Source organism: Culex pipiens, chromosome 1 (genome assembly GCF_016801865.2).
Source record: "Culex pipiens pallens isolate TS chromosome 1, TS_CPP_V2, whole genome shotgun sequence".
NCBI lineage: Eukaryota > Metazoa > Arthropoda > Insecta > Diptera > Culicidae > Culex > Culex pipiens.
In genome coordinates this window covers 45,650,628-45,675,661 of record NC_068937.1, presented here as the reverse complement: position 1 = coordinate 45,675,661, position 25,034 = coordinate 45,650,628, and the positions used below count along the sequence as shown (strand labels likewise).

General features: G+C 35.1%; 2 protein-coding genes across 3 annotated transcripts in view; one reads left to right on the top strand and one right to left on the bottom strand.

Annotated features, from left to right (window-relative positions):
• Positions 1–768: 768 nt before the first annotated feature.
• The window catches only part of LOC120426070 (RYamide receptor-like), a 347,566-nt gene continuing 323,300 nt past the window's right edge, over positions 769–25,034 (bottom strand). Inside the window, exons 6-9 of one of the 2 annotated variants that reach the window (XM_052706153.1) lie at positions 22,065–22,133; positions 16,129–16,366; positions 10,224–10,312; positions 769–5,336 (exon numbers count right to left, since the gene is read on the bottom strand). In XM_052706153.1, the coding sequence (XP_052562113.1) occupies positions 5,304–5,336; positions 10,224–10,312; positions 16,129–16,366; positions 22,065–22,133 (429 nt within the window). In that variant the 3' untranslated portion in view covers positions 769–5,303. Of the gene's footprint in view, positions 5,337–10,223; positions 10,313–15,543; positions 16,367–22,064; positions 22,134–25,034 lie in introns of those variants that run through there. The other variant, XM_052706152.1, reaches the window with a different exon arrangement.
• Positions 12,087–13,355, top strand: LOC120417035 (leucine-rich repeat-containing protein 58-like). The gene has a single exon (XM_039578980.2). It carries the CDS (start codon positions 12,125–12,127, stop codon positions 12,983–12,985), a length of 861 nt encoding a protein of 286 aa, XP_039434914.1. The 5' UTR covers positions 12,087–12,124; the 3' UTR covers positions 12,986–13,355.

Below are 25,034 nucleotides of genomic sequence, written 5' to 3'. Positions count from 1 at the left end.
GTGATTTTTCACGGCAAAAAAATCGAAATTACGCGGCATGCCAATTACAAAACTTTGAAATTTCACGGCGATTTCACGGTACTCTCAAACTTGCTCAAAATAAACGTTAAAATGTATACTTTAAGCAAAATTATTAACAGAAAAGTGTCTTAAAAATTAGCATTAGGTCTAGATACAACATGAAACCCCCTGTCACAATTTATTTATTTGAAAAAAGAGTATTGGATTAATCTTGGAAAATTTTGAAGAATTTTCGAATTATAGATATTTTTTATTAGGTCCTATAAACAAATGTAAACATTGAGTGTATTCCGTTTACTCTAATGAACATTGACATGAGGTGTGAAAAGAATACACTCAATGTTAACATTTGTTTATAGGACCTTATAAAAAATTTCAAGAATTTATGGTTCAGCTGTATTAATTTTATTGAGATTTTATAAAATTAATTTGCTTAAATACCTCCAAAACGAAGCACGTCCTGAACATCTAATTCATAAAAAATAGAATAATTAAAATAAGTGAAATAAAGATTTTTTTTCTTTCCTTAATTTCATCAATAGGGAAATCTTAGTATTTTAATTAAGTTCAGACAAAACTTCGTTAAAAGAAGTTTTTACATTCATTGATAATGCAAGAATAAAAATAATAAATTGCAAAATGATTAACAAATATGATTTCAATATGTATTATTTTACTAATCAATAGAATTAAAACACATAATTTATATCCAAAATATTTGAATGCAATTTGTTCATCGTTGTTTAACATTGTTGATTGATTAAAATAAATTTTACAAAAATTTAAAGATAAAATAATAAAGCTATTTTTTGCGTTTTATTTCAAAGAAGTGTTGAGTAAGGTTCTATTAAAATCTTTTTGGAATTTTGTTAAATAAAGAAAGTACATATCTGCATTTTGTTGAATATTGTAATGAATATTGTAAATATCTTCAAAAAATAAATGCAGCAATTCCCCACGAAAACAGCATGATTCAAAAAAAAAGTTCTCCGATCGGGCTCAAAATTTTTCTGGGGGTTCCTTGGCCGAAATAATTAGACCCGTATTTTTTTGTTTGGCCATTAGGGTGTCCTACGCCATGTTAGGGTGGTCCGAAAAATGGCAATTTTCGTAATTTTTCGCAAAAATCACTTTTTTCAAAAAATCATATCTCCGCGCCATTTCATCCGATTTTAGCTGTCCTAGACGCAAAAAAAAGGTGATTAGTTTGGCTATTTGGAAAAAATAGTAAGAAGTTTCAAAAATCTAGCTTAACATTTGAAAAGGTCGTATGAAAACATAAAATGCTGTTTTGAAGGTCTCGGGACCAAAGGGCCTGTGTCTGAAAATATTTTTATTGGATTCCTCGGAAAATTTCACATAACATATCAAAAAATGGTGAAGTTATGTTTCCAATACTCTGAGATACGATTTTTTGAAAATAAAAACTGGGTTTTTCGACGCGCCACGCGCAAAAATGGGAAAATGACGAAAACGGCAAAAAATCAACCTTTTTCACTAAAACTGCGATATCTTGAAAATTTCAACTATGACCTATACATGTTAGGGTACCAAATTTTTTGTAATTGAAATACGCAACTTTTGGTACCCTAAAATGTATAGGTCATCGCTGAAATTTTGAAGTTATCGCAGTTTTAGTGAAAAAAGTCGACTTTTTCCCGTTTTCGTTATTTTCATATTTTTGCGCCTGGCGCGTCGAAAAACCCAGTTTTTATTTTCAAAAAATCGTATCTCAGAGTATTGGAAACATAACTTCACCATTTTTTGATATGTTATGTGAAATTTTCCGAGGAATCCGATAAAAATATTTTCAGACACAGGCCCTTTGGTCCCGAGACCTTCAAAACAGCATTTTAAGTTTTCATACGACCTTTTCAAATGTTAAGCTAGATTTTTGAAACTTCTTACTATTTTTCCTAAATTTCCAAATTAATCACCTTTCTTTTGCGGCTAGGACAGCTAAAATCGGATGAAATGGCGCGGAGATATGATTTTTAGAAAAAAAGTGGTTTTTGCGAAAAATGACGAAAATTGACATTTTTTGTACCACCCTAACCCGGCGTAGGTCACCCTAATGGCCAAACAAAAAATACGGGTCTAATTATTTCGGCCAAGGAACCTCCAGAAAAATTTTGAGCCCGATCGGAGAACTTTTTTTTTGAATCATGTTGTTTTCGTGGGGAATTGCTGAATGTAGATCTGATATGAAAAACTTTTTTATTTGTTAACTGCATTTAAAATGGTTGTTAAAAATCTTTTAAAATGTTTGAATAAAAAAATACAGCCTTATTGCACTGAGTATCGATTTTTCAATTGAATATTTCAAATTTCGTGGCATTTCACGGTATTTCCCAAATTTCACGGCCAGGGGCGAATTTCACGGATTACGCAGCTTCCGTGAAATCGCGAAAAATCACTAACCCTAGACATAACCCATGAAAAATATTTGCAACGGCCTTATTAGGGACCATCCATAAACCACGTGGACCTTGTTTTGTAAATCAAGTAAATGATGTAAATGTAAATGATATGCAAAAAAATATATTTTTTTGATATGTTTTAGGGGACATAAAATGCCAACTTTTCAGAAATTTCCAGGTTGTGCAAAAAATCTTTGATCTTTGAGTTATGAATTTTAAATCAATACTGATTTAAAAAAAACTAAATATTGGTTGCAAAAATTTTGCAATCAAAAAATACTTTGGTGAAATTTTGATAAGGGGCACCATTTTCAAGTAAAAGCCATTTTTAGGTAACTTTTTTGAGTTATTCAGCAGTTTTTATTTTTTTTTATTTGTGCCGTGTGCCCCTTTAAAAACATTCTTTTTGAAAGCTGAAAAATTCTCAATATTTTGCTTTTTAAACTTTGTTGATAAGACCCTTAGTTGCTGAGATATTGCCATGCAAGTGTTTAAAAACAGAAAAATTGATGTTTTCTAAGTCTCACCCAAACAACCCACCATTTTCTAATGTCGATATCTCAGCAACTAATGGTACAATTTAAAATGTTAAAACAAGAAACATTCGTGAAGTTTTTCAATCAATTAAAAAAAATTAAAACCAAGACTAACATTTTAAAAGGGCCCGATATTGAATGTTTGGCCCATTGGAAATGTTAGTCATGATTAAATTTTTTTGAAAATATTGTTTTCGAAAAGATCGGAAATGTTTCACAAATGTTTCATATTTTAACATTGAAAATCAGACCATTGGTTGCTGAGATATCGACATTAGAAAATGGGGGTTTGTTTGGGTGAGACATAGAAAAAATCAAATGAAAAACTGCGACTTTTTTCAAAAAAGTTACCAAAAAATGGCTTTAACTTGAAAACGGTGCACCTTATCAAAATTTTACTTAAGTATGTTTTGATTGCAAATTTGATTTTACATCGAAAAATGAAGTTGAAAATTATTTGCGTCAATATTTCGATTTTTCGAAAAAAAATCAGTATTGATTAAAAAATTCATAACTCGGTCAAAGATTTTTTGCACTACCTGGAAATTTCTGAAAAGTTGGTATTTAATATCCCCTAAAACACATCAAAAAATGAAAAAAATATTTTAAAATAGTGTTTTTTGCAAATCAAGTTTTAGTGACAAAAAGTTTAATAAAAAATCACCATTTTTTTTACCGTGTATCATTTTTTTCAGTGTAGTCCTTATCCATACAACTTTGCCCAAGACACCAAATCGATCCAAAAAAATCCTTCAAAAGATACAGATTTTTGAATTTTCATACATCATTTTTGTATGGACTGCTGCCAAATTTGTAAGGAAAATTATATGGACAACCTAATGACGCAAAATGGCTTATTTGGGCATACCGAAAGCACCACAAAAGTTTCAGCCGGATTAAAATACAAAAAACTATAATTCTAAAAAAATCCGATTTCGTAGAGAATTGGTCAGATCTATTTTCAGTTTTGAATTTATAATTAATCAGAAAAAAAAATCATGCCATGAAATTTGCTTACCATCTGAATAATTGAATAGTACCAGTTAATTGAACTAAATAAAATCCTATTAATTTCTTTAATTTTTTTTTCATCTGTGCATTTTCAAATATTGGCTCAAAAAAGATAAGGAAATGAATACATTCGCTTGAATTTCGGGGAAATTTGAAAATTTCCCGGGAAACGGAAAATATTTTTTTCCGGGAAATCCTGGGAATTTTTTTCCCGGGACGGAAAATTGGACGCTCTTAAACATTTGTTTGTTTGTTTTCAGTTTTTTTTTGGGTCGATTTTGAATAAGGGGGTGTCAAAACTTTTTAAAATATTTGTACCAGCTTAAATTATCAATAAACAAAATGGAGAAGTTCTACGAGAACATTGATCCAATTACCTTCATTGGAAAGAAAAACGTTTGAAAAGGAAAACCAGGGACCTTCCAGGAATTCTAATTCTGGTTTCATGTTGGGTCCTCGAAGAATCCTTTTTATAGACCAGACACTTTTCTAGAAAGGGAGTTATTTTCGATTAAGTATTTAAACGTGATTTTTTGTGTCTTCTTTTGAAATTGCTATCTTGGACATTTTTATCGGTCTCAATTTCAATAAATGTTTTTTTTTTTGTTATGATATGGAGTTGGGTTAGCTTCCAGTAACATTTTTGGTTTTAATTACCTCAGTTTTAAGAATTTCAGGATAGTTTTTTTTATCAAGCTCATACAGTCCCATAGCTCAGTCCATAGCCCAGTCCACAGATGGGTTATCCAGTCAACCATCCTCAAAGCAAGTGAGTGAGTAAATTTCATTTAAAACCACACATTCCCCTGCTTTCTATCCTCTTCGAACACAACTCTTTACTCACTTTTCATCTCACCCTGTAATCGATACGCCAATACAGTAAAACCCCGATTATTTGACATCAGGTGGCGTTTATGTTCTGACCATTTCCAAAACATCGTAATTTTACTGTTCCACTGTACAACCCATCCTCCAAGCCATCCCAACTTCAACGAATCTTGCCGTGTCCGTTGGTTTTATCACCCGGAGGAGGACCGGCAGCAGCAGCAGCAGTCCCGTTACTAAACGACGTGGTGGCCTGATGATGACCAACGGATGCATTGCCCCCGCCCCCGCTGGAATCCTCCTCCACAATCGTGGCCTCCAGCCGGCAACGATCGCTTGCCGACGTTGACCTTCCGGCGGGGGACGAAGAAATCAACTGGCCACAACTGTTGTAGGTTTTGGTGGTGCTCTTGGTGCAGTCGTTGTTGTTGTTGCCGCAGTTGCCGATGCCGTTGCCGGTGGCCGTTCTTCAGTCGTAACTTTGCTGATATCACCGCAGCAAGGAGGTCTCGGTTGATTGGACCTGTGGAGGATAAAGAGGGAGAAACGTCGGTTGAAGTATCAGGACTCAAGACAGATTCAAGAGGGAAGATTAGTAGCTGTAGGGGAGAGTGGGGAGACTTGATCCCCTTTTTTTGTATCGCACATAACTCTGTCAATTTCTCACAAAACTACAAACTTTTTGCATGAATTGAAAGCTTAAACATTCATCTATGTTTGGTTAATAAGGGTATTTCATCACATGAACTCTTCGAATCATGCCAAGCGTTTTTAAAAAATATTTAAAACCGGCATTTTAAAAATGTTAGGGGAAACTTGATCCCCCTTTCAACATTTTGAAGAAATCTTAAGCAAAATGTTTCTTTTTCATCCAAACTTTTAATTTTCTATAAGTTACAGCAATTTTACATAAAACCTGTACGTTTGTGTTCAAAATATAACAAGTTTAGTATGTAAAATATTTGAAAACTTAAAATATTATTTTTTAGACCAAAATTAAGCATGTTTACAAAAGCTGAAAATTTTTGTTTACAAAACTTTTGAAAAAAAGTTCAAACTGCAGTAAGTTATGTTCAACTTTATTAAAGGAATCTATTTATGAAAACCCAGCCCAATTAATTAATCTTGAGGCTGATTCCAGTGACTGTAAAAATGCAAGGATCAAGTCTCCCTAAACGCACTTTTTTCAAAAATTGATTGTAAAAATAGTATGACGATAAATTTAACATCAAATGCGTAAGGGTTTTGGAGTTGATAAGTTTATCAAGCAATTCAGGTATAAAATATATTTTTTTGAATAATTTTTGAGAGTTTTCTATACATATCAAAACAAAGAAAAAAAGATCTCTTGGAAGTTTTTTGCAGCTCGCTTTAGAAAAATGTGTGTAACTCAATCTAAACATTTTTTAATTTTTTGCTTTGTTTTCTACAATGAGTTTTTAGTTAATTTCGCACAACTTTCTAGAACAAAGCTAATTGTTTTACCCACATGCTGACGAGATACAGGCTTGGGATCAAGTGTCCCCGGGGATCAAGTCTCCCCACTCTCCCCTACAGTTGCTGTCGTGCTATTTAGATTAAATTGAAATTGATCAGTTTATCAGCGCACTGAAAATTTTATTTTCCGGAATTTAAACAATCCGAAAAAATAAGAGTAGTGTATTATTAACAGAAAAGAAAGTTTAGTTCTTTAAATAATTATGCTAAACATAAAACGCAAACAATACTAAAATCCGTTTGAATTTGTCATGATTTTATTTATGAACATGACTTTGAATCGGAAAAGGATTGCATTTTCGGTTCTTTGAACAATTTTCCATTAGGAGAAGGTAAAATAATATTATGTGTTTTTGAAATATTATTCAAAAAATCTTCAAATTTACAGGCATTTTCAGTAGAAAAAATTTCAGATAAAATGTGAATACTTTTGATTCGCATTCGAATTTCAGACAAAATTGTGACAATATTCAAAAAATGTTATGTGTTTTGTTATAAAGCTTGTAAACATAGTTAACTTAATGTAAAAAATGATTTTATTTTCATAAAAAATATATTGAGCAATTCCAGCTCAAATCAGGAATTTTTCTGGTACTTTTGTACCCGATTCTCTCCGATTTTAATGAAACTTTGTAGACATGTTATCCTAGGCCTATATAAGCCATTTTTGTGTATATGGAGCCAATAGTACTCGAAAATAACATTTGAGAAGGGCGTAAGGTATTTAAATATTTTTGTATTTTGTAATTTAAAAATTACTGTATCTCGAAGCCGTTGCATCGTATCAAAAAGTGGTCAAAGACAAACATGTAGGAAATTGGACGGGCTTTCTGAATAAAATACACTGAAACAAAAATACACGCCACATCTATAAGATTTTTTGATTTTTAAGTCTAAAACTTAAATTTAAAGGTGATGTCACGATTTTTTTTCGTTCAAAATTTTTGAGGGAATAGCCTAAAATGTCACCAAAAGACTGACGAAAAATGCAGGATGGTATGTCTCTTCTAAAAAAATACAAAAATCATTTACTAAAACAGTTTTTTTGAAAAGTGGTCTTAACGTCGAAATTTTTAAAACCCGGTAGTGGCAATCGATTCTCCAGACAATTTTACATAAAAGTCTCCATATTGACCATTGTCCTATGTCCAATCCTTGGGAAGATACAGCGGTTTTAAAAATAAAAATGTTGAAAAAACGAGTTTTTTGGTGGTTTTTGGCAATTTCTATATGACAGACTTGGGTTTTCAGTCTCGTAAATATTTTTACCGGAAAGCTCGTCCAATTTCCCATAAGCTTGCCTTTGACAGCTTTTTGATTTGACTCGTTTTTATATTTACGTAAGCAAACTTACTATCCAGGTTTCTACCACACTGAAAAAAATATTCTATTTTCAGTTATAAGCAATGTAGTTAAGCTTATATCTGTAAACCCTTACATCCAATTGAAATGCTGTCAAAGACAAAATTATGGGAAATTGGACGAGCTTTCCGGTAAAAATATTCACGAGACTGAAAACCCAAGTCTGTCATATAGAAATTGCCAAAAACCACCAAAAAACTCGTTTTTTCAACATTTTTATTTTTAAAACCGCTGTATCTTCCCAAGGCTTGGACATAAGACAATGGTCAATATGGAGACTTTTATGTAAAATTATCTGAAGAATCGATTGCCACTATCGGGTTTAAAAAATTTCGACGTTTAGACCACTTTTCAAAAAAACTGTTTTAGTAAATGATTTTTGTATTTTTTTAGAAGAGATATACCATCCTGCATTTTTCGTCAGTCTTTTGGTGACATTTTAGGCTATTCCCTCAAAAATTTTGAACGAAAAAAAATCGTGACATCACCTTTAAATTTAAGTTTTAGACTTAAAAATCAAAAAATCTCATAGATGTGGCGTGTATTTTTGTTTCAGTGTATTTTTTTCAGAAAGCCCGTCCAATTTCCTACATGTTTGTCTTTGACCACTTTTTGATACGATGCAACGGCTTCGAGATACAGTAGTTTTTAAATTACAAAATACAACAATATTTAAATACCTTAGGCCCTTCTCAAATGTTATTTTCGAGTACTATTGGCTCCATATACACAAAAATGGCTTATATAGGCCTAGGATAACATGTCTACAAAGTTTCATTGAAATCGGAGAGGGTTGGGTACAAAAGTACCAGAAAAATTCCTGATTTGAGCTGGAATTGCTCTATTACCAACCTTAGTGATTGTAAATTTGATGTAATCATTAAATTTGAACCATTTAAATTTGGTTTTAACAAGAAAAACTAGTCATACCGAAATTGTAAATTAAGAATTTTTAACGCAATGATTTTTTAAAGCACTATTGAAATAACTTTTTTTCAAAGATAGTACATGGACCTTGTGTGGCCTACCCCATAAAATGTTATAAAAATATTAATTTTGAGAAAATCTTTAACATCTGGAAAAATAATCCAAAAATAAATTTAATCCTATCAGGGTCACCCCGGTTTACGGTAACTGTGCCAATTTTGAGCCAAATCGGTTAAGATTTAAGGGTCGCTATTGATTGTTGAAGTCTGTATGGAAAAATCTCAAAAATGTATGGGGAAAAACAAAAATTTCAAAATTACATCATAAGGTGGCGTTAAATGTGGAATTCTGTCAAGGTTCTTTTGTAAAAATTTTAGCAAACAACTTTGTCTACGACCACAAAACGATTTGAGTTAACCCTGATGAGTTATTAGCAATTGAAAGGAGACATTTTTGTATGAAATAGTAGTTTATGCAACAAGTTGCAAAAAGAGGATTTTTTCAGCACGAGTCGTACATTTATCCAACGAGATTCACCGAGTTGGATAAATACGACGAGTGCTGAAAAAAATCAAGTTTTGCAACGAGTTCCATGCAACATTTTTTGCAATTCCGGAAAACACCCATTGAGTAAAATTTTAAGTCAAATTTTCATGTATTTTGTCAATAAATTGTTTAAATCAAAAAAAGGTTGAAAAGTGTTACTTTTCGAAACAAGTGCTGAAAAGTAGAACTTTTCAGCATTTATTTTGAAAAGTGTTGCTATTCGATTCTGTTATTTTTGGTACAGAAAAGTAGGCTATTTCGTCGTTCAAGAATGACAGGAAAAGTAAGTAGTTTCACGACGGAATGGCAAAAAAAAGATTTTTTTCACCGAGTTAAAACCGAGTTTTTAGTTTTTGGTTTTTAGTTTTTAGTTTTTAGTTTTTAGTTTTTAGTTTTTAGTTTTTAGTTTTTAGTTTTTAGTTTTTAGTTTTTAGTTTTTAGTTTTTAGTTTTTAGTTTTTAGTTTTTAGTTTTTAGTTTTTAGTTTTTAGTTCTTAGTTTTTAGTTTTTAGTTTTTAGTTTTTAGTTTTTAGTTTTTAGTTTTTAGTTTTTAGTTTTTAGTTTTTAGTTTTTAGTTTTTAGTTTTTAGTTTTTAGTTTTTAGTTTTTAGTTTTTAGTTTTTAGTTTTTAGTTTTTAGTTTTTAGTTTTTAGTTTTTAGTTTTTAGTTTTTATTTTTTAGTTTTTAGTTTTTAGTTTTTAGTTTTTAGTTTTTAGTTTTTAGTTTTTGGTTTTAAATTTTTCTGCTTAATCAATTTTTTTAACCAACTTTTTGGTGATAAAATTTCTTATTAAAACCTTCACCTTTTGGTTGAAGAAACTAAATCAACAACAAAATCTCACATCAAGGAACTGACATCTGATAGATTTAATGGAAAACTTGTTTTGTGGTTTTTTACTTCTCCATTAATCACAAAATTAAATTATATACAAGACTTGTCGCAGAGTGGCTTGAATACATTAAATGAACTCAAAGCTTAAAAGTACCCTTCCAAGAACAAACATGCGGTCAATTTAATCCAAATTGAATCCAGAGTACAGAATTCAATCCAAAAACTCATATAATATCCATTATCCTTACCTGATGCACGTTGAGGTTGGTCTTCCTCCGGGTGCTTATGTAGGTCGTACATGTGTTAACTCGATGCAGATGCGATACCTCATCGATTCCTGGTTGGAAAATTGATGGAAGATGTGGTTAGCACCGGGTTGGTTTCTGTGCACACTGTAAAGATGGTAACTGTAATTGAAACCCGAGGCCGGAAGCTTCCCAAGAAGGATACGACACCCCCGTATTAAACGGCTTGCGTTCCATATGCTCGTTTCCGGCCCCCCGGGTGTGTGGAATATGGTGCTCAAATCATCTGATAATAAGGTTTGAAAATGTGAGTTTCATTAGCATTTAAGACTTGCTTGGAATTGAGTGGGTACGCTTGGATGATCTAGGGATGATCTAATTGAATTGAAATTTGTGATATTGTGAACTTGGTAGTGCATAAAAACACAGACAACAGACGTTTTCGCTCGATCACCACCTTGTCTAAACACTTGCAACGGTTTTATTGAGAATGGCAAGCCGTTTGTGGCGCTGCCGTCGCAGAGGAGATTTGACATCTATCCCGCGCTGCTCTCATCTTGTCTGGCTCGGCAAAGTCAGATCCCTTCAAAGAGTAAATCTGCTCACTGGGAATACTGACCGGTAGGGCCTGGGTTTCGACTTGCAGCGTACTGGGTTTTTAATCCAGAGGTCGTGAGTTTTATTCTCGTACCGGGATAATGAAGCACGTGGTTGGACGCATTCTCATTCTCATCTAAATTTGTCATGCCTCTTTTTCGTCGAGATGTGATGTTAGTTTTAGTTTTGAAATGTCGAAGGTTATTATTTTGATTATCGCTTCAGATGAGTTTGAGTTAAATTCAGAGCAAAAAGTTAAATTATAAAAAAAAACTTAGAATCATCAAAAGCATGATGGTGAGAATCAGAATGCGGCTCCTGCAAAAGCTGCGGTGCACTGCAGTCTAAATTCAGGCTTATTGTCGCAAGTGGCAATAGACTACGAGATGGCGTTAGTTTTTACCGCCTTGTTTTTACACACCATTTTCAAATTATTTTGTTCTAGCTGCTACGTCTGTTGTCTGTGATTAAACCGAGTATTCAACAGTTGTGTTTACGTACCATTTTCAATATTGAAGTCATTTTTATCGCCTCTGGCGGTGACTTCAGAAAACTGCATTCGTGTCAGATCCTTGGCCCAACCACGTGCATTCCAAAGTTGATGTTTACACTTGAGAGCAGCGCGGGAGAGATGTCAAATCTCCTCTGCGACGGCAGTGCCACAAACGGCTTGCCATTCTCAATAAAACCGTTGCAAGTTTTTACGCAAGGTGGTGATAGAGTCAAAACGTCTGTTGTCTGTGGTTTAATTCAACTGTGTTATCATCTGAGAAGGCAACTAACTGTTTGCTTTTAAGATGCCATTAAACTTAAAGCTTACCAACAACGCGAGCGTTATCATGCTAATACATTCCGTTTCCTAGAAATAAGTTGCATTGCAAGAACCAGTGTTAACAGGTTTTGATGTAAACTAGAAAATCTAAAAAAAAATAACAGTGCAAATAAATCATCAAATCCTTAATTTTTTATCATTTTTGGGCAGATGAAAAAGCCAGCATATGTTTAAAATGCTGGAAGCTTTGAAATAAATCTAAAAATTATGATTGAACAATATTGTGATGTTTGTGTGCTATAAACCATCCAATACGGGAAAGCATTTGTTAAAAAAAAATTAAAATGTAATTACACAAGGCGAGTCATTTGGTTTAAAAGATGTAATGCATTTTTTTCACTGCAAAAATTCATTTTTTTTTAATTTTTCCTTCACTGATTGCCATTTAAGCTTATCAGTTGATCATTTCGTATATAAACTTTTCATGATGCTAAACCAGCACATCAGTACTGTCTGACTCTCCGAACAGTTCAGGATGATTTCGTTTCTAATCGTTACTTGTCTTGGAGCTCTGGCAGCAGCCACTTCAGAGTTCAGCTGCTCGCAGCCCACCGACCCAAACGTACACTGCGTTGAAAATCGTGTCCTGAGCTCTTCCCTCCTAACCGAGCAGTTCAACTCCAAACCGAAACCGGCGCTCTACCTGACCAACTGCACCGTCGTTGACGGCGCCGACCTCTCGTCGGAGCTTCTGGGCAACGCCACCGAACTATGGATCTTGGACGGATCCGCTCCAAAGGTGCACCTTAAACCCTCGCTAAAGTCCTTCACCAGCCTCCGCGCTGGAACGGGCGAAGTGGTCATCGATCCGACGGACAACTTCCGGCTGGAGCTATTCGACCTGGAAGGATCTCTGCAAGGTGTTCCCAGAAACGTTCAGTTTTTAAGCCGGCTTGCGGTGCTAGATTTGTGTCAGAACCGTATCGAAAGCGTCGATTTGGACCAGTTCAACGGCATGAGTCACCTCAGGAAGATCAACCTTGGCTGGAACCGGATTCGGACGGTGACGGCCACGAATGTGAACCTTCCAGCGCTGGCCGAACTGTTTCTTCATGGGAATCAACTGACCAGTCTGGATTTGACTCATCTAAACGCTCCAAATCTGCAACGGCTGTACGTGGCCTCGAACCAGTTGGAGCGGATTGACGGATTTCCGGCCGGGTTCCCACTGCTGGCCAGGGTGGATCTGCACTTCAACAGGTGGCGCTGTGACTGGTTGAGAGGGGCAGAGGAACTTCTGACGGTGAATAGTGTTGAAACGTTAAGCTATCTACCGGAAACGGTTTGTAACGAAGCTGGTACGGTTAAGGTGAGCGCATTACAGTGTGAGCAGTGAGTTTATTCTACCTCTAGAAAGCAATAACAAAAAAAATCAGACAAAACAATCCCTTGTTACAAGATTCAATTCAATATGATCTGCGTGAAATCCCGTTTATTGCTGTATACTTTGTTTACGTTTAGAGTGTGTGAGCGCACTGTAAAAAGTGACAGTTCATAAAATTTTAGTTGTCAAACCAACGAGGTTCAAACAGAATCATGTCAGACCAACGAAGTTTCACTGTACGTATGAGTATTACACTAACACGAAGAATTGTTTTGCCTGCATTGATAGTGAAGAATGTAAATATTTGTCCCTGCTTATCAGATGATTTGAGCACTTTCTTCCAAATAAACAACAAATAAAACAATTTGATAATGGAAGGGTTTCATGTCGTTTCAATCCAATTTGTTTGACCAATTGAAGAATATTTAATTTTAAAATATTCGGTAGCACGCTGTCCCTTAAAATCAACTACAGCAATTTGTTTTGAATGTATGCCTCCCCCTTAAAAATAACTCTCTAAGTAGGAAGAACTTGAATTTTGCCAAAAATAAAGAGCAACAGGCGAAGCGGGAATTACTCAGAATTCAGAAACAGTGAAAGCTCCAGAAAAAAGTTGGCGTTACCCATTTTGCATGAACAGCTGCGGAAGCATAAATTTGAGGATTTTAAAAATGTATTTTTAATTAACAACGGGAAGCGCTCGGATGCGTTTGTGTGTGTGTGTGGGCAGGTGGTTTTCGGAGAATTTCTTGGGTTATAAGTTTTCCGCTCAGTGTAGCGTTAGAGATATTTACTAATTTGGGTGGAGAACGGAGATGTTTCAGGAAACTGCAATGTGGTTATTGAGATGACGTGGTTAATTTATGCATTCCAAAGTGTGTGGTCTGTTCTATCTTTTATTGCTTCCAAGCAACTCGTGTCACAATATTTTTCATTTCAATTAATAATAACAATCACGAGAAATATAATAGGATCCAAAAGTGACAGCTTAAGAGCATCATCGACTGGCACACTAGTTTATTTTAAACATCATCCGTTTTTTTATTAGAAAAGATCACATAAAATGATGCAGTGTTTTGTGCAAAAGTTTAAAATTGAAATTAGATATTCGGCACCCTCAAAAAGTGGTCAAAATGCCAAAATTTGCCTTGGTTATTGAAACAATTGCCCTGGCTACTACTTAATCCGTGATATTTGGAAAACTTATCCACTCAGTTGCTATATTATCCGAAAGCTGTTGTAGAAATAAACTTATTATACATTAATATTTTTTCAAGTTATTCAAACAAAAATAAATTCCAAGACATTTTACCTACTTTTGGCAACAGTATTACTAAAACAATGCGAAAGAAATCCACTATCACTTTAAAAAAAAAATCTGCCACCTTTCGTTACTAGACTATAAAATGTTTTGGGACATGCCATTTTAAGGGAAATTTTAAGTACTTTTGCCTTTCTTACTAAAGAAAGGTATAGGGTTTGCTTTTGGCTCCGACTCAAACCCAAGCTTCGTAATCCGATTATTTCTCGAGACATATTTATTCGAAAATCTGCAAAAAATCATGGAAGATCGATTTTCGACGCCCGATCGATTGACAATGACAGAAGTGGTCTATCTCCAATATCCGAATCTGGGGATCGACTTACCGTAGAGCACGCGTGTCGTTCGTGTGTGGTAAAATAGTGCTCAATTTTGTGGTAGAGGATTTCTCAGAGCCCATATTATGGATTTAAGCTCTCTTGGTCGCATTTGAAAGGGGATGTGCTTAACCTGAACCAGTTCCATACCAAATTTGAATTTATAATTTTTTTAGGGGACTCGGAATATGTTTTCACCTGATCAGGTGGTTTTCAAATAAAAATTCGGTCGAAAATTTAAATGTTCAAATAGTTTATGTATCCGAAAAATTGCATTTTCGAGCCCTACATCCTCCCAAATTTTCATCCATGTTGGTAATGTAGTTCTTGATTTCCAACTATTGGACTAATTTACTGTGAGGGGAAAAACCCCCTAAAAAAAGTAAAAGCCAATTTTTCACCAAATTCCAAAACTGTTCCTTTGGCATTTTATCAATTTTATTTTCCCCCTATCATAATCCAGACCATAATCGAGCTTCTGGAACAAATTTGACCTCAATTGGATTAACCGTTAAGATTTTAGAAAATTTCCATTTTTGCCATTCTTACTAAAAAGAAATGAAAATTTGAATTATGCGGTTGAATTATTCTGTTCTGTTTTTTTTTTTTCAATTATTCCGTGGTGCTCATAAAGTGGTTTGCCTTTGCAAAATTTGTCACCACCACAACAAATGTTGTCGGTAGACTGGAACGAAATTTAATTAAACTTTCGCACACCACCAAATTGAGGCAAACCTCAACGAGCAGCCACAATCAATCCATCTGGCACTGGCAGCTCCGGAAAGAAAGTAATTAAGCAGAATGCAATCATGCGGATAGCTCTGGACCTGGTTACCTTTATGTTGGGTGGAAAAGTTTTCCCCATATATGAAAGGGTATTGTCTCGCTGGAAGAGAGTTTGCCGTAGTTTGTCCTTATATTGCTACAAATATGTTCAAAAAACTGGCAACTTGTTTGAAAAAGTCTCTTGCAGAAATAAATGTGAAAATGTGATGGTTTTCATTCATTCAAACATTCTGCTTTGCGACACTGAACGGACAATTTGAAATAAATGACTGTGTAACATGAAAACTAGCGTTTCTGACACTTTATTGAATTAGTTTGATTGAAAAAGTTCGATATTTTATTTAAAAAAAAAGTACAGTTCACTGTTTGTGACTCCAAATGGAACCGACTTTGAATCATCGGGTCATTGGCAGGTTTATTTTATTTGAGAAAGCTTTAGACTATTCTATTGTTTCAAAACTTCAAATATTTAACAACTACAAACAGTTAACGACAGAATTACGACCAGAGAAGAGAAAGATGAAGTAGAAAAGGCGGGAAGTTGCAATCGGGAAACAAGAAACATAAAAAGATAAGTTTGGAATAAAAATTAAACAAAACAGTTCAAAAACAATGTTGTAGGTTAGCTTGTTTTGCTGGTAGCACTCTAACCCGCACTCTAGCCTTCTTTCGGGACAGCAGTGCCCCGCCCCCGTGCTGGCGGCCCCCGTGAATCCCGTTGTGCATCTCACCGGCGAGGGCCACACTGGAGCCGACGTTCCGGGCCAGGGTGGCCGGGGTGTGCCGGATGCAGCAGCACAGCTGTTGCAGCCCGGGCACGCCGTGCAGCACCAGGATGAAGCCGGACCGGAAGCGGGCGTTCATGTAGCAGTAGATGATCGGGTTGTAGCAGCTGTGGGACATCGCCAGCCAGTGGAAGGCGAACCAGATGTACGGCAGCAGGTACCAGCCGGGGTCGACGTCGACGACCTGGAAAAGAGTTTGATTTTTATTTAATTTCAAATCAACCAACGGAATCCGGAATACCTCCGGTATAATTGGACAATTGTTTCCCCTTTCTGACAGCTTTTTGTACAGTCAAATCTGGATCTTTTAAAATCGAAAGCAACTTGGTCTATTCTACCAACAGTTATAGAAAATAATAAGGTGAAAATGACTACCCGTGCGTTTAAGTGTTACCGTCAGTAGGGGTGACATTGGGTCTGGAGGGTGAGATTGGGTCAAAAATGGATAATTTTGTTTTTACTAATTACTCTCAAAATACTTAACTATTTTTTAAAAAAAATCATAAGCAACAGACAGCTGACATGTTTAGCAACATGTGAAATGAACAATATAGTCATCAAAATTGCTAGCATTTACTAAAATATTCCTTAAACTTTATGTTAAAATTTCACCGAAAATATTGCCTCCAAAAAATTGCCTGGTAAGGGAATCTCAAAGGTGATTCAGCCTAAAATTCAGGAAAAAACATGAGTGTACGATCATTTCAACATAAATCGCTAGTGATTCATATTTTTTCTATTATTTTTTATAACATTAAATTGAATTTTTAAAAAAATATTTTGTTAAAATGTGGGGTGAAATTGGGTCAGCCTTGGCATGCTACGCACACCATCATAATTGCATTTTATTACAGCATTGCACCAATACATTCAAAAGAGCGAGCAGTCAAACTGTCAATTTGCAGCACAATCAGACTAAAATCAGCGTGTTTTCGAGTTGTTGGTAAGAATTTATTAAAAGTTTAGATCAAGTTTTGAAGTAATTTTACCAATATTTTCAGCACAATGCCCCGCGTATACAAGAGTGCCCGGTTCACGGGCATACCGAGATTACGAGGACGACAACCTCCAGAAATGTCTCAAGGCGATCGCAAGAGGAATGACGCACCGGGAGGCTTCCGAGGCTTACGGAATTCCAAAAAGCACAATCGGAAATAAGCTCTACTCAGACCGGACCAAGGACGTCGGCGGCCAGCGCGTTTTTACCACGGATACGTCACGACTGTCATCCACATATAAAACGAGTGAAGTCAAAATCGAACCAAGATCGAACCAAGTTTTTAGCGCGTGGCGTTTGAAAAGGTCGTATGCGCATTGGACATAAATTACAAAAATAAAAACTTTTTTCAGTCTTTTTTTCCTTGAAAAGACTTACGTTTAATCCTAGGCTTAATCTCAAATTTGAACTTGGGAACCATTTAATTACATCGAGAACCTAATGTTGGCAAATCAGCACATTGGTGTTAAATTACAGCTAGTTTAAATAATTTTCTACTGAAATTTAATAAGTATTCTAAAAGCGTAATTAATTTTAACCCAACAGTCAGAACGGATCAAACCGAGGATCAAACTAATTTTATTTTGTTTCTAGGAAAATTATGCTATTCCGTTGATTAGTTTAGTTCAGTGTGTTGTGTTGCGTTGTGTTGTATTGCTTGAATAGTCAAGCAGAACTTTGATTTATTCATCTAATAAATGTTAAATGTGGAAAAAAACGTAATACCTACTTGTAACTAACTCGCAAAGACAGTGAAAACTAACAAAAACATAATTTGGGAACAAAATTTATGTAATTATGTCATACGATCTTTTCAAAAACCACACGTAAACAATATTGACAGCGCCTCTGACGAGGACTGCATGCGTGTCAGATCCCTGGTTTTTACGGATGAAGAGGAGCGTGTATTCGTGAGATGCTTGGTCACAATGGCGGAATTCGGATTTCCGGTTACCGAGGATGACCTCCGGTATGTCGTGAAGCACTACCTCACGAAAGTGGGACGGAACGTAGAGCGCTTCCAAGAGAACTTTCCTGGACGCGATTGGACGAAGTCCTTCCTGAGTCGTCATCCGGATCTTTCCGTGAGATTTGTGGCCAACATCAAGAAAAGCCGGGCTAAAATCACTGCGGAGATTTTGACGGAATATATAAACAACCTTCTGGAAGTGGCCGTTGGAGTACCCCCAGAAAATTTCTGGAACTTCGATGAATCAAACCTGACGGACGACACAGGCAGCCGGAAGTGCATCGTGAAGCGCGGTGTCAAGTATCCCGCGAATATAATGGACACGTCCAAGAGCAGTATTTCCATTATGATGGCCGGAAGTGCAGCGGGCGAGGTTCTGCCTCCCTACGTGGTGTACAAGTCGGCCAAGCCCGGAACCAGATACAACAACTCTACAAGTGGCTGGTTCGACACCGCCATTTTTGAGGACTGGTTCGAGTTCCATCTCATCAATGCGGCATCTTCCCGACCTCGGTTGAACCTCTACTTAAAAGCGTTTCCTGTGTGCCAAGCTCGCCGGATCTAATCGAAGATAGCTTCAAGGATTTATTGAACGCGAAACGCACTGCTGTTGTTGGGGGTGCCCCTACTAAACGTCGGAAGAAGTTCGACATTCCCGCGGGAACAAGCGTCACTGCTGAAGATTTGGCCAGGATCTCAAATCAAGAAAATGGACAACGAAAGAAACCGACGGAGAAACCTCCGAAGAAACCGGCTGGAAAACCGACCAAGAAGCCGGTGGCTCGACGGGTGCTCAAGGAAAACTAATGACTGGTCTAACAGAATGATTCACACTCTTTAACTAACTCTAAGCATTTAACTGAAATGTTAATTATAACACTCGAGATTCACACATGTCATAACACTGAACTCCAAATAAAATGACTCAGAACTACAAAATTGTATTCTTTTTTATCAACATACTAAAAAAATTCGTAAAACTTTTTCAAAGAACTCGTGCTCGTGCATAAAATGTTTAGGTGGGTCTGGCGATCATCATATCATAGTAGTACTTCGTTAAAAAATCACCTCTCTTTACACAAATGATTTATGAATAGTTATTACACTTAAAAAATAATGAAACATATAAATTTACCTCAAACTTTGAAATGTAATCATTTTTTCACACTGTTAAGTGAATTTCTGGTTTTTAAAATTAGCTTTATTGGTTTTACTGCATATACAAACATTTTCTTATAGCAATTTTTGACAATGAGTAATTCTCGCTGAAAGTGGACCACTATTTACACAAGGTGCTCAAAAATCAAAAGCAATGTACTTTTCCAATAGCCCCCACCAAGTTATGAAAGAAACCATGTTTGGTTGGTTGAATTTGTCCTCACCTCGGCGCCACGAAGCTAAAACATTTTTTTTAATTGGTAATTTTTTGACTAAGGCGCGCCTACAAAATTGCTAATAACTTTGCAAAACTTCAACGAACCCTTGATGTTTAGGGGTGTTTTGGAATGGAAATGGCCAGAGCTTTCGATTGAACTTGTCAGAAAAATACCGTTCGATACATTTTTTAGCCACAAATCACCAATGAATTTTTAAAAGTCATTTTTGAAGGCCGGCGCCCCGCTTTATCGAAGAACTGACAAATCCATTCGAAAGCTGAGACGATTTCACATAAAGGACCAATAAATCTAAGGTGTATGTTCCTCCTATCTTTTTTAATCTAATTTTGATTCTGGGAGCGCAGCGCTTCGTTCGATTTTCGGGCACCCAAAATGTTGCAATTTGCTTGCCTCATTTGAAGGTTTTGTCAAAAAATATAGATGCTCACTTTTTAAATGATAGTTCATTGTCCAAGGATCAAAATGCACTTTCGATGATTGACCAATATTTATGTTTTTGGGTTCTTCCAGGCAATTTAATGTTGAAATTTGCTTTTTTTAGGTTTTTTTTTTTTGTAAAATGCTCACTTACAATTGGGTGGACGTTTTTTCAGTAAAACTAATGAATGTAGCATGTAGGAAATTTCACCACGAACATTTTTATCTAAAAGAAAACTTAATTTCAATACTCCAGTGCAAAGATATTTTAGTTTTAGTGAGAAAAAAAGTGCCTTTTTTACAAATTTCTCAGAATTAACAAGCACGGCCTATTATTTACATGCGGCATATGTTTTGGAGGCCAGAGTATGGTTTCTTATAGTTATTTTGGTCGCTGAATTCGGATCTGGAATCAAATTTCAGATTAACAGTGAACCGTGATATTTTAGCCACGCTCCAATATTATTTGCGTGTATTCCCCATAGCCAGTTAGGGATCGGCAGCCGAAGCCGCTAACCACCGCGCCACGAGGCCTCTCAAAACAATCAGAAGTTGAAAAAAACATTCTCCATAAAAATATCCTTGAGTAAAACATCAATTAAAGGTGAGCGAAAGATGAAATATGACCGAATTCACGAGCGATTAAAATTCCAGCATATTACCGCAAATAACTTTTGGGCGTGGCTCCTAATTTAACTGTTTATCTGAAATTTGATTCCGGATCCGAATTCAGCAACCAAAATAACTATAAGAAACCATACTGTGGCCTCCAAAACATATGCCGCATGTAAATAATAGGCCGTGCTGGTTAATTCTGAGAAATTTGTAAAATTAGCGCTTTTTTTCTCACTAAAACTAAAATATCTTGGCACAGGAGTATTGAAATTACGTTTTCTTTTAGATAAAAATGTTCGTGGTGAAATTTCCTACATGCTACATTCATTAGTTCTACTGAAAAAAAGTCCACCCATTTGTAAGTGAGCATTTTACAAAAAAAAAACGTAAAAAAAGCAAATTTCAACATTAAATTGCCAGGAAGAACCCAAAAACATAAATATTGGTCAATCATCGAAAGTGCATTTTGATCCTTGGACAATGAACTATCATTTAAAAAGTGAGCATCTATATTTTTTGACAAAACCTTCAAATGAGGCAAGCAAATTGCAACATTTTGGGTGCCCGAAAATCGAACGAAGCGCTGCGCTCCCAGAATCAAAATTAGATTAAAAAAGATAGGAGGAACATACACCTTAGATTTATTGGTCCTTTATGTGAAATCGTCTCAGCTTTCGAATGGATTTGTCAGTTTTTCGATAAAGCGGGGCGCCGGCCTTCAAAAATGACTTTTAAAAATACATTGGTGTTTTGTGGTTAAAAAATGTATCGAACGGTATTTTTCTGACAAGTTCATTCGAAAGCTCTGGCCATTTCCTTTCCAAAACACCCCTAAACATCAAGGGTTCGTTGAAGTTTTGCAAAGTTATTAGCAATTTTGTAGGCGCGCCTTAGTCAAAAAATTACCAATTAAAAAAAATGTTTTAGCTTCGTGGCGCCGAGGTGAGGACAAATTCAACCAACCAAACATGGTTTCTTTCATAACTTGGTGGGGGCTATTGGAAAAGTACATTGCTTTTGATTTTTGAGCACCTTGTGTAAATAGTGGTCCACTTTCAGCGAGAATTACTCCAATGCAAGCATTCAAAAAGCTAAACAACAATAAATTAAAATATTTTCTTATTTGACCCAATGTCACCCCCTCTAAGGGGTGAGATTGGGTCAATTTTAAAACGCTTGGCATTTATGAACGGTTTGATTTTACTAAGTCATAATTTGGGAAAATGTTGGTAAATCATTCAAGAACATCCCCCAACATTGTTTATTTTGATATAATTTGAAATGTTTTTATTGTTTTAAAATAATAAAAGTAATAACGTTTTTTGACCCATAGTCACCCCCACTGACGGTAATTAAATTTGCTAACTGTGGAACCCAACCCAGTACACGTTTAAACAATATAACAATGAATGATTTGATCTTTTGTTTTATCCTTGTATAGATATTTATTTCATTTATAACCTCAAAATTAAATTATTCTGCTTACCATAAGAAAATTAAACGGAAACCAACATATCGTGAACACTATCACGACAGTCACCATCATTTTGATCATCTGCAAAAGAAAAAGAGATAGAAAAATCTTTGTTAGACAAACATCGAGTTAATTCAGGTTGAGTTCATTGAGTGCTTCAATTAAAAGACCACTTCACTATACCAGCTTATGGTAAAGGTAAAAAAAACATAAACTCTGCAACTCTGCCCGAGGGGCGTGACACCCAACCAAGTCACACCTCTCTCTCTCGTTGGACCGATTTATTTAATTAAGTTTTGAACTTTGACTTCCTCCCAAGTAGTCGGCAACTTTTTAAACACTCCTTTTCACCTTTGCAGTTTTTCAAAACAACCAAGTTGACTTCTTGCTAAGACTTCCCCCCTAGGGCATCTTTGACCAACTTTTCAATGGTGCAGATGCAGCTTCCTTAGAATGCCATGAGTGGACAAAACTTTGGCAGTTTTTTTTTTCTTTTCGCACTGAAATCTTTTTCAATCCTCATTTTTTCTTGAAAATTTTCAGCGCTATTATTAAAATTCAAGCTGCAAAACTTGGTCCCCAGTTTTCCTTTGGAGTTGAGAAAAAGTCGTTGATGAATAATATAACAAAGTTTCGACGATTTTCATCACTGCTGCTGCTGCTGCTGAAAGAACGAGCATTTTCCTTCAATTAGGTGCACTTCCGGTGCTGCCTCCCACCTGTTTGTTTGAAGAGGTTGCGATGCAGGAGAAAAACTTTCTTCTCCTACGGGAGTTAAGTTGTCGTCGTTTATCTTTGCCCTTTTTGTGACGAGAGTGATGAAATTAAATTAACGCTGATTTATGTTGGTAGTTGTCATTGTCATTGTTTTCGAATAAAATAGAGCAATTCCATCTCAAATCAGGTATTTTTCTGGTACTTTTGTACCCGACCCTCTCCGATTTCAATGAAACTTTGTAGACATGTTATCCTAGGCCTATATAAGCCATTTTTGTGTATATGGAGCCAATTGTACTCGAAAATGACATTTGAGAAGGGCGTAAGTTATTTAGATATTTTTGTTTTCTGTAATATAAAAATGACTGTATTTCGAAGGCGTTGCATCGTACCAAAAAGTGGTCAAAGAAAAACTTGTAGGAAATTGGACGGGCTTTCTGAAAAAAATACACTGAAAGAAAAATACACGCCACTTCTATGGGATTTTACAATTTTAATGTTCAAGAGTAAAATTTTAAGATGAAGTCACTTTTTTTTTTCGTTCAAATTTTTTGAGGAAATAGCCTAAAATGTTACAAAAAGACTCACGAAAAATGCAAGATGGTATGTCTTTCCTAAAAAACTACAAAAATCATTTACTAAAACTGTATTTTTGTAATGTGGTCTAAACGTCAAAATTTTCATAAAACGATAGTGGGAATCGATTTTTCAGACAATTTTACATAAAGTCTTTATATTGATCATTGTCCTAAGTCCAATCCTTGCGAAGATACAGCGGTTTTAAAAATAAAAATGTTGAAAAAACAGTTTTTTTTTGTGATTTTTGGCATTTTCTATATGACAGACTTGATTTTTCAGTCTCGAAAATATTTTTACCTGCAAGCTCGTCCAATTTCCCATAAGATTGCCTTTGACAGCTTTTCAATTGGATGCATGGGCTAAAAAAACTGAAAACAGAATATTTTTTTCAGTGTGGTAGAAATCTGGATAGTAAATCATCTTACATAAATATCAAATCGAGTCAAATTGAAAAGCTGTCAAAGGCAATCTTATGGGAAATTGGACGAGCTTTCCGGTAAAAATATTTTCGAGACTGAAAAATTAAGTCTGTCATATAGAAAATGCCAAAAACCAACAAAAAGCTGTTTTTTCAACATTTTTATTTTTAAAGCCGCTGTATCTTCACAAGGATTGGACTTAGGACAATGGTCCTAAGATGATCCAAAAATACAGTTTTAGTAAATGATTTTTGTATTTTTTTAGGAGAGACATACCATCCTGCATTTTTCGTGAGTCTTTTTGTAACATTTTAGGCTATTTCCTCAAAAATTTTGAACGAAAAAAAAATCGTGACTTCACCTTAAAATTTTACTTTTAAACATAAAAATTTAAAAATCCCATAGAAGTGGCGTGTATTTCTTTTTCAGTGTACTTTACTTTTCTGGTTTAATGTCATTTTTCAGCCTAAATTGAGGAAAATTTCATGATTAAAGAGATAATGTTCAATCTTCCAAATTTACACATTTTTTTACTGTGCATCGGTGGCTTTTGTTTAACGGCTTCGTGTTCGTATCTATGTGTTTTATAAACTTCTGTCAGAAGGAAGATTTTTTAGTATTTTTAACGCGTTTGAGAGCTTTAGTTGGAGTTGGAATCGCTAAATCATCTGGAGTCGGAGTTGAAGTCATAAAAAAATCTACCTGAACCGAAAGCCATGCCAACAACAACTACACACTGAAAAAAATTGTAATATTCATCAGGAGTTTGTGACAGATTTTGTTTCAAAAAAAGTGTAATATTACATCAGGAAACAGTGAATTATCATCAAGATCACATTTTTAAACATGTTTTAGGTAATATTACTCAAAAAAGATGTAATATTTAACCTACCAAATTTCAACCTTCCAAAAATAAATTACAACGGCGTTAATATAATTTAACATCTTGCTCCTAAAAATTACAATGAACAATGTAATTTATTTAAAATGAAAATGTGCGGAATTCAATAATACTCAGTGAACAACACAAATAAAAAAATGAAATAATTGGATCAAGTAAAATTTAATTTTGTCAAATCATTGAAAAATTTCCATTAAACTGAAGCTTGTACAATCCCACAGCAAAAAAAAGTTGAATTTTGGAATGTTGAAAATTTGTTAGGCTGAATATTACCTCTTTTTTGAGTAATATTGCCTAAACAATGTGTAAAATGATGAAATGTTATATGACACATTATAATTGGCACAAAATGTATCTCCATTCTCC